The sequence below is a fragment of the Rhamphochromis longiceps genome, linkage group LG23 (genome assembly GCF_057381845.1).
Source record: "Rhamphochromis longiceps isolate RC_006_pf linkage group LG23, R_longiceps_female_GT1.1, whole genome shotgun sequence".
Taxonomy (NCBI): Eukaryota; Metazoa; Chordata; class Actinopteri; order Cichliformes; family Cichlidae; genus Rhamphochromis; species Rhamphochromis longiceps.
The window spans coordinates 20,419,004-20,429,679 of NC_140578.1; the positions used below are offsets into that span (position 1 = coordinate 20,419,004).

At 38.6% G+C, this 10,676-nt stretch overlaps 1 protein-coding gene across 1 annotated transcript; it reads left to right on the forward strand.

Annotated features, from left to right (window-relative positions):
* Positions 1-3,186: 3,186 nt before the first annotated feature.
* Positions 3,187-10,623, forward strand: LOC146641818 (protein NLRC3-like). Its single transcript, XM_085399721.1, has 7 exons — positions 3,187-3,369; positions 3,641-5,471; positions 6,417-6,590; positions 6,811-6,984; positions 8,336-8,491; positions 8,896-8,942; positions 9,105-10,623. The coding sequence occupies exons 1-7, from the start codon at positions 3,225-3,227 to the stop codon at positions 9,644-9,646; spliced, it is 3,069 nt and encodes a 1,022-aa protein (XP_085255847.1). The 5' UTR covers positions 3,187-3,224; the 3' UTR covers positions 9,647-10,623.
* Positions 10,624-10,676: the final 53 nt, after the last annotated feature.

Consider the following 10,676-nt stretch of genomic DNA (forward strand, 5'->3'; position numbering starts at 1 on the left):
AGGTGAGATAACCATCTCTAACTGTCCATGACTTTTTCCATGTCACAGCTCAGCACTCACATCACTCTTCATCATTATTCACAGGAACCAACCTGGACCTGAACCCAGCTGTGTGTCCTTAAAGAGTGACTGGTCAAAGAGTATTGGTGCTGATTTTAAAGGACAATGCTCTGCTGTGGAAAGGTAATCTATATCTGTATATATGTTTATTTTTTTCAGTAAACTTTCAAAAAGGGTTAATGCCAGATCAGCTTTTCACGTATCTATAATCAAATGTAGTATGAAGTCTTGAGTGAGGGTTTTTTTTTCCAGAAACATGGCATGGGAAGCATGTGAAAGCTTTATGATGTATGAGGTATTTGTCAATAAACCAAACTGAGATGAAGTCTTCAAACAGCTCTAGACTCTGTTGGTGGTTCTCAATGGCATCATCAGGACAACTAAACCTTTACTACCACAATGATATGACTCAGTGCTCATTTCCACACATCACTTCATGGACCTTTGGCTCAAGTCTCTGTGTGGGCAGATTTAATGTGAGCTGTCCTTATCACATTTTTTTAAATACATAAAGTGTGTATTTTCTTACCTGGTTCATCTTCTAAAAGTGTCAACACAAGAACTAGAGAAGAAATAGACATCAAGCCCCAAAGCAGCCTCACATTTTGACATGATAGCAAGATAAACAGGATACTTATGTGTCATCAAGGCCCAAGCACTGACATTGCAAAGGTCACACTGCATGTGCTCCGTTTATTAGTAGTATTTTTAGTATTTCTTCACGTCACTATGCAGGCTGCAAGTAGAGGTAACATGGGCCGCGAAATAGGGACACAGGCATTAGAGCCTCTTAATGCGCATTTTGTTTAGGTTTCCACCAGGGTGGAATTACCAAAAATAGAGAGAGCATAGCCTAATATATGAAACAGGAAAAGACCGCCGTGTAATCCATTTATTTCAACAAAGTAACGGTAACTGTAACAGAATACAATTACTCATATTTTGTATTTTAAATACGTAGCGGCGGTGCATGTATTCCGTTACTCCCCAACACTGGCCAATACTGATCGATAGTTAGAGTGCTAGGAATATTTAGGGGAGGTTGTCACAAGTTGATCACAACCACCCCAATAGTGGTCTAAATAAATTAATGATGAAAGTTAAAACTTTTCATTGCTCTGGTGGTATAATGACTCCCTAATGAAACAGGAAGTTTTTGTTAAGAAGTTAAGAAAGCTTTAAAAAATCATAACTTAAAACCTCTGTCATGATGAAGCTTTTGTGATAATTGGTCCTAATGGTGGAGATGCTAAATTGGGTTTACAGCACCACCTACAGAATCTCAATGAGGCATCTACGAAACTGTTTCATCTGCATATATGAAATTTGATAGCCTGATGTAATAGCTCAAGAAAAAAAAAACCTTTTTGATCAATACTCTAAACTAGTGCAGTCAAAATTAACGCATTAACGCAGATTAAGCTGTCATCACGATTAACGCGATAAAAAAATTTAATGCTATTAACGCATGTGGAGTGTAGAATGCCTTAAAATCCCTGTAATTTTTCTGTCAACGCATTTCAGACAGTTTGCCCGCGTAGAGTTACCTTTGTACATGTGCAAATGGGCAGTTGATCTGGTAGTGACGGGCAGCTGAACCAATCAACTCAATATGGAAGATGATAAACACACACTGGCCCTCTCGATGGGAAATTTGAGTATTAAAAAAATAACCAGACGGAAGAGTCGACCAACATAAAGTATTATGCACATAGTGCTGGAAGGAATTATCTTTTCACCGAAGCACTTCCAGCTTAAAATATCCCATTGACGCGAAGCATACCTTAGCTGGGGATGGTGCTTTTTTTGCTCATGGAAAATGAAATGCAATTAATATAGATTAAAAATGAATGAGATTTAATTGTGATTAATCAAAATTAATCCACAGTAACCCTGTGATAAATCTGATTAAAAACTGTGATTGTTTGAGAGCACTAATATATATTATATATATTATATATATATATATAATATATAATATATATTAGTGTATACTATTACTATATAGGTTTTTTAAAAAGTTGTATTTCACAGGAGAGAAACTGTGCTAAAAGACAGAAGAAAACTGTTTAAATTCTCTTTGAATTGCAGCATACATTCTTTGTGTTTATTCTCCATTTACTTCTTTATATTGCATAAATGTCAGTTACAAGCTTAAATATAAAGTTGAAAAAGTGTAATTGCAGCCAGGCTATTGATCAAGTAATTGTGATTAATCGCAATTAATTACAGAAAATTGTGAGATTAATTAGTTAATTTTAATTAGTTAATCTATTCACAGCTATTCTAAACATAACAGGAAGTCAGTCATTTTCAATCTAAGATGCAAGTTTTGGTTCAATTTTTGCCATTTTCTGGTCTTGTATTTATCAAACTTCTCCTCAAAATTGGAATGAATAAACAAGCCTAATCTAAAGGCTTTGGTGATGCTAAATTGTAAAGCTTTTGAGTTTTCAAAGAATCCGTCCACAACGGATTGTCAAACTTTGATCATTTGCCAGGGGAGATTAAACTGTCATATTTTAAATGTACTTTGTCCAGTCTATCCCAAATTTAACATATAAGATGGTATTCTGTTTCCAGAGACATCTACAAGCCAATATCAGCTAATGCTTAATGTTACTTCCAGGCACCGGGAAATCAATATTAACTGATAAAATCACATATGAAATTTAAAATTTTGGATCCAGACAATACAAAGCAAAATAAGATGTAGTTGGTTTTCTTATACACAATCTAATGGGCACAGTCAGTTTCATCGCTTCTTGTAGTTTTAATTTATTCCTGTTTTTTTTTGTGGAGAGCCATAACATGAGCCAAGTCTTCATGATTTCTCCACAGGGTGAACAAGGAGAGCTCAAAGGTTTCCACTGATCAGTCTGGCCAGCAGCATCACCACATAAAACTTAACTCAATATTTATGGTCAGTACATGTGCAAAAACTACTTTTGCTATTTTCTATTTTGTTCACAGTGATCTCTATGCTGCACCTTTTAGACTAGTGTAAGGACAGTGTGTCTAACATTGATCCAATTTTTGGCTCCGGGATTTCAGTATGATCAGGTGAATCATAGAGTATTCTGTTCCAGCTACTGGAGGAAAACATTATCACTTTTGTGAAGAATGAGCTGAAGACGATCCAAAGAGTTCTGGTTCCAGACTACATGGAACCATTTGAGCGTCAGAAAAAGGATGAGAACGTGTTTGGAGTGAATGAACAGCAGAGAAGCAGAGAACCCTTCCTAAAGATCGCACTACACTTCCTGAGGACAATGAAGCAGGAAGAGCTGGCTGACCAACTGCAGAGCAGTAAGAGTATTTCTCTAAAGATCTTATCTGCTGGAAAAATTAGAAATTTTCTAATAGTTCAAGAGAATAATTCCCTAGTGTAGTGTTTTATACATTTACTTAGTAAGTGAAAGGTTGCAGGTTGGATTCTGGAAGCTGAAGACACAAATGAAGCTTGTGCATAAGTTCAGTAATGACACATCTGTCTACTACCCAGGTGTTTGATGGCTAGTATATTCATCACTTCCTCTTTGCTGTACAATAACTTAAGTTATTTCTTATGTGTTTTCAGAAATGTCTGCTCCAATTTGTACACATGATCTTAAAACTTTGCTGAAGAAGAAGTTCCAGTGTGTATTTGAGGGGATCGCTAAAGCAGGAAACCCAACCCGTCTAAATCAGATCTACACAGAGCTCTACATCACAGAGGGAGGGACCGCAGAGGTCAATGATGAACATGAGGTTAGACAGATTGAAACAGCATCCAGGAAACCAGACAGACCAGAAAGAACAATCAAACATGGAGAATTCTTTAATGCCTCAAGTGGAAGAGATCAAACAAACAGAATAGTGCTGACAAAGGGAGTGGCTGGCATTGGGAAAACAATTTTAACTCAGAAAATCATTCTGGACTGGACTGAAGACAAAGCGAACCAGGACATCCAGTTTATATTTCCATTCACTTTCAGAGAGCTGAATGTGTTGAAAGATAAAAAATTCAGCTTGGTGGAACTTGTTCATCACTTTATAACCACAACTAAAGACTCAGGAATCTGCAGATTTGAAGACTTCCAGGTTATGTTCATTCTTGATGGTCTGGATGAGTGTCGACTTCCTCTGGATTTCAACAACAATATGATTCTGACTGATGTTGCAGTGTCCACATCAGTGGATGTCCTGCTCACAAATCTCATCAGAGGGAACCTGCTTCCCTCTGCTCATCTCTGGATAACAACACGACCTGCAGCAGCCAATCAGATCCCTCCTCAGTGTGTTGACATGGTGACGGAGATCAGAGGGTTCACTGACCCACAGAAGGAGGAGTACTTCAGGAAGAGATTCAGAGATGAGAAGCAGGGAAGCAGGATCATCTCTCACATCAAGACATCACGAAGCCTCCACATCATGTGCCACATCCCAGTCTTCTGCTGGATCACTGCTACAGTACTGGAGGAAATGTTGAGAACCACAGAGGTGAGAAAGCTACCCAACACCCTGACTGAGATGTACATCCACTTCCTGGTGGTTCAGGCCAAAGTGAAGAAGGTCAAGTATGATGAAGGAGCTGAGACAGATCCACACTGGAGTCCAGAGAGCAGGAAGATGGTTGAGTCTCTGGGAAAACTGGCTTTTCATCAGCTGCAGAAAGGAAACCTGATCTTCTATGAATCAGACCTGACAGAGTGTGGCATCAATATCAGAGCCGCCTCAGTGTACTCAGGAGTGTTCACACAGATCTTTAAAGAGGAGAGAGGACTGTACCAGGACAAGGTGTTCTGCTTCATCCATCTGAGTGTTCAGGAGTTTCTGGCTGCTCTTCATGTCCATCTGACCTTCATCAACTCTGATGTCAATTTGCTGGAAGAAGCACAAACAATCTCCAGTAGGTCTGATAAAACACATTTCTACCAGAGTGCTGTGGATAAGGCCTTAGAGAGTCCAAATGGACACCTGGACTTGTTCCTCCGATTCCTTGTGGGTCTTTCAATGCCGACCAATCAGACCCTCCTACGAGGCCTGCTGACAACGACCGAAAGAAGTTCACAGACCAATCAGACTCTACTAGCATCCCTGCTTACACGGCTGAGAAGTAGTTCACAGTTCAACCAGAAAACATATATCAAGAAAAAACTCAATGAGAATCTATCTACAGAGAAAAGCATCAACCTGTTCCACTGTCTTAATGAACTGAATGATCATTCTCTAGTGGAGGAAATCAAACAGTCCCTGAGTTCAGGAAGTATCTCCACTGATAAACTGTCTCCTGCTCAGTGGTCAGCTCTGGTTTTCATCTTACTGTCATCCAAAAAAGATATGGATGTGTTTGACCTGAAGAAATACTCTGATTCAGAGGAGGCTCTTCTGCAGCTGCTGCCAGTGGTCAAAGCCTCCAAAAACGCTCTGTAAGTTATCATGAAATCATCAATTATTTTTAAACACATGCCTGTCTTTAACAGAACACAAAATTGTATTTGTTATTATCAGGTTTGCTTATAAATTCCCTGAAAAGCCTTCAGTTGATCCAAAATGCAGTAGGGGTACTAACAGGGACTAGAAAGAGAGAGCATGTTTCTCTGATATTGGAGTCTCTTCATTGGCTCTCTGGTGAATCCAGAATCAAATTTAAAATCTTTATAATCACATACAAGGTCTTGTATAATTAAGGCCCATCTCTTAATAGTACCATATCACCCCATTAGAGCTCTTTGCTCTCAGACTGCAGGCTTACTTGTGTAAAAAGTGTTTAAAAGTAAAATGGGAGGCAGAGCCTTTAGATTTCAGGCCCCTCTTCTGTGGAACCAGCTAACAGTTTGGAAGTAGAAATAGTTCACTATCTCTACTTCTAAGATTAGGTTTAAGACTTTCCTTTTTGACAAAGGATATAATTAGGGCTGGATCACGTGACCCTGAGTCCTCCCTTAGTTACACTGCAATAGGTCTAGGCTGGCAGGGGATTCCCATGATGCACTGAGTGTTTCTCCTTCTTTCAACCCTTTTCACGTACCATGTGTTTATACACCACTCTGCATTTAATAATTTGTTATTATCAATCTCTAGCTGGTTCTCCCTGAGGTTTCTTCCTGTTAAAAGGGATTTTTTCCTTTTAAAAAAAAAAACATAGAAAAGAGGAAGTTTTTCCTTACCACTCTCGTTAAAATGAGCATTTTAACGAGAAAGCATCAGACAGTCATATGATTGTTGGGGTTTTCTCTGTTTTATCCGTGTTATTGTAGGGTCTTCGCCTTATAATATAAAAGTAGCAATTGCTGTTGTGATTTGCTGTTATATAAATAAAGCTGAATTGAACTGCAATGACTTGGTCTATTTTATTATTGTTGTCTCTTCAGGCTCAGTAGCTGCAATCTGTCACATAGAAGCTGTGAAGCTCTATCCTCTTCTCTAAAATTAGAAGACTGTGGACTGAGATCTCTAGACATGGGTAACAATAAACTGCAGGATTCAGGATTGAAGCTGCTGTTGGCTGGATTGGAAATTCCATACTGTAAACTGGAAACACTCAGGTCAGATCATATTTGTCAGATCTATGTGCCTATCAGCCAAATGTTTGAATTTCCCTTCCATAAATAATAATTTCGATTTTACAATGGCATATTTAGATTCACATATTTTGTTTTTTATATGTGCATGCAAGAGGGATGATAATGTCCATAGATTATGTATTTTCAAGAATTCAGGTAAGACGGTTTATGTTTGTTTTCTTTTTCATTACTCTCCAATCAGATTGAGCAACTGTAACCTCTCAAAGAGAAGCTGTGAAATTCTGTCCTCAGTTCTCAGCGCTTCATACTCTATTCTGAGAGAGCTGGACCTGAGTGACAATGACCTTAAGGACTCTGGAATGACCATATTGTCTTCTGGACTGGATAATCCACACTGTAAACTGGAAACACTCAGGTCAGCGATTTTAAAATGTACAACTTCTCATGGTTACCCTGTCCTCCAGGTACAGCCCCCTCCTCTCTTTCTCTCTCTTCCTTATTGCTCTAACTTTTCTCTACCCTGCCTGTGTGAGTGTGAATATGAGTGGTATCAACCAATGTTTTTCAGTGGCAGGCATGTTTCCTGGAGTCCTCTGGCAGACACTTTTCTCCTATCTACAGATTAGCTCCGTACTTAAACTGTTTAGACTACTCTGAATCAACTGGAACCAACTCTAAGCCAGCCGAACCCACTCTTACCAACTCCTGTTGGATTGTTCTCTGGATTCAATTCCCCTGAGTTCAGTCAGTACTTCTTGAGGATAGGAAGAGAGACTGAAGAGCTGTTCTGGTTTGTAGCTTGTCCCTTGCACACTGAGAAGTGTCCTAAATATTCTGGAAACTGCCTTCTCACCAAATCAAACTGACCTCTTTTATCTAAGTACCATTTGCTTTCAGACCTACTAAATGAACTAGTTAATACTGATCAGTTCTCTGGCTCATAGCAACTCACTGCTCGAGTACAGCAGAATCCAGGTCAGTTAAGTAGCAGAGGGGGTTGTTAATCAATTTCAGCTGCTTTGCTATAAATGAGCTTAACAAATTGGAACCTACAAAGTGTGCATGAGAAGCCCGATTGGTATTTGTAGATTGGGCAAGTTCTCCCTATGCAAGTGTAAAATACATGAAAGGGGTCTGTAGAAATGACAGAGAACATTATGCATGTAACATCATTCAGCATGATCATTTTGGTGGTGTGTCAGTGATATCTCACTGAGGGATCCAAGGACCTCTACAAGCAAGACACCATGACTTGCACTGGGTATCAGAATGAACCCACTTGGACCCACTGTCAGACACTACACTAGGTTCTCTTGGTGTATGGTCTAAATCCAATAAACCACCTCTGGGAAATTATGTTTTGGTCCTCCGACGTCACTAGGTTACACCTCAAACTGACCAGGAGCTCAGTGACACCCTTGTCCAGATCTGGGAGGAGATCCCCCTGAACAAATATCTAAAACCTGATATTGTCAGACATGCTCTCAAACGCACACTACAGAGTACCATTTTGAGTTACTGCAATGAAATTTCAACAAAATGGACTAGCATGTTGCTTTTTTTTAGTAGATTTTTGGGGTTTTCTTGGAATTCAGTTCTCCTTAGATTGATCATTTTCGTGACCATCAAATGATCTGGCTCTTGGTGGCGTTAGATTTTAGATCAAAGCGACTTTGTTTCTCCTAACAGTGCCATATAAAGAATACACTTTGTATTTAGCTGCCATGCTGTTTTCTAACAGTATCTGTCACATGTTGTTTTTTCAGGCTGACAGGATGCCTGATCACAAAATATGGTTGTACCTCTCTGGTATCAGCTGTGAAGGCCAACCACTCCCATCTGAGAGAGCTTGACTTGACTTACAATCATCCAGAAGAGGCAGGAGTAAAACTATTAGAGCAGCTAAGACTGGAAATTCTCAGGTAGGGAGAGGCCTCTTGATTCATTTAATCAGTAATAAGATATACCAAAATGTCAGATTGAAATGATTACTTATGATTACTTATGCAATATCTAAACTTATTTGACTAGGTTATATATATTTTTTAAAAGTAATAAAAGCAAAAAAAAAAAAACATAACGGTCTGATTGAAGATACTTACATGACAACCACAGGAAGGGACTTTAGACACATTTTCTTTAAATGTGTCAAAATGTTTGACTGTTCCAAAGGAGAAAATGAACCTCAGTTTGATTTAAATGAACTAAATAATGCACTTTAAAAATTTAAAATAAAAACTTAACAATATGTGTATGAGAGCAATGTAATGTCCATGTGTGCATGCTGAAAGAGACTGTGCTGGTCTGAACCCCCTCCTCCTTTCAGGGTGGAGCCTGCTGGAGTCCGATGGTTGAGACCGGGTCTGAGGAAGTGTAAGTGTTTTTTTAATGTGATTCATGAAAACAAAGCGGCACACATTCAACCATGTTCAAACTCTCACATGACATCTCTAATGTCAGGAGTCATCATCAAAGTGTCAATGAACACATGACAGATCAATAACTGCAGCTGGATGTGTTTGTTCTCGCCGTCAGATTCCTGTCAACTCGAAATCGACACAAACACAGTGCACACAAACCTCAAACTGTCTGAAGACAACAGGAAGGTGACACGTGTGGTGGAAGGTCAGCCATATCCTGATCATCCTGACAGATTTGATTATTGGCCTCAGCTACTGTGCAGAGATGGTCTGACTGGTCGTTGTTACTGGGAGGTTGAGTGTAGAGGAGGAGTTAACATATCAGTAAGTTACAGAGCAATCAACAGGAGAGGAGACAGAGAACACTGTGTGTTTGGAGAGAATGATCAGTCCTGGAGTCTGAGCTGTTCAGATGATGGTTGTTATTTTGTCTGGCACAATAATAAAAAAACATCCATCTCCTCCTCCTCGTCCTCCTCTGTCTCTAACAGAGTAGCAGTGTATGTGGACTGTCCTGCTGGCACTCTGTCCTTCTACAGAGTCTCCTCTGACACTCTGATCCACCTCCACACCTTCAACACCACATTCACTGAACCTCTTTATCCTGGATTTACAGTCTTGTTTCCTACTTCCTCAGTGAATTTGTGTACAGTTTAGGATGAGGTAGGGGTATTCAATTCAAATTAAACATCCAGCAAGAGAAAATACAGCAAGAAAAGTCCAGAATATCATAAAATTCCACATTCATTATAATTTAGTGCAATATATTTTAATGTAGCACAACAGTTAGATCAAAGTCTGTGTATAGTTAATAACTGGCTGTCAAGTAAAAGAAATACAGTACAATTCAACAGGATTTAATTTTCACAATGACCTGGAGGGTACTCCACCGATAAAAGATTAATAAACTGCTCTTTCCTTTCCTTGTAAACATCTTCCCCTTCAGTCCTTTAAAGATGGAAGCTACGATTATTCCAGGACCTACATGTTGTTGTTCTGTCTTTTTCCACTCAAAGCTTCACAGTAAATATCAGTATGTTGTATTTCTCTGAAACAGAGGTGACCAACTGTGATATCAAGGAGGAATCACTGAGCTGCAGTGCCTTAAATGATGAATTAACAAACTGTTAAAAAACATTTTCACATTATTTTGTTTCTCTGGACTTTAGTTTTGTGTTATCATGAGCCTGTTCAGTGTCCAAATAAAAAACCAAGTCTTAAATGTTTCATTACAGTGAAACTTTTTTGTTTTATGAAGCTCCAACAAAACTAATATCTCATTTAATTTTGAAGGAGAACCCTAATGCTAAATATATTCATGCACCGTTAACCTTAGACTTATTTTGAGTAAATATCACATACAAACCTGTAAGTCGAACTCTTTCGGTCTGTGTTTGCATAACACTTCGAGCTGTTCATGTTTTACATGTTTTCGTTTTTTTATTTACTGATTTATGGATTTTCTTTCACTGATTAGATGTTTTTAATCTCTTCTTGTTCGCTTACTTGTGAAGACAACATTACATGATCATTTCCACCATCTCTGAAGGAACTTTGTTTACATGTTCCCATTTTGTCAGGGAGCTTTCTTTGTGTTATTAAAACTAAACAAATGAATAAATGAACAAACTACATGATGTTGCTTTACTCATTCTTTCATGGGTGTTTAAATTATCAAATTATTTTA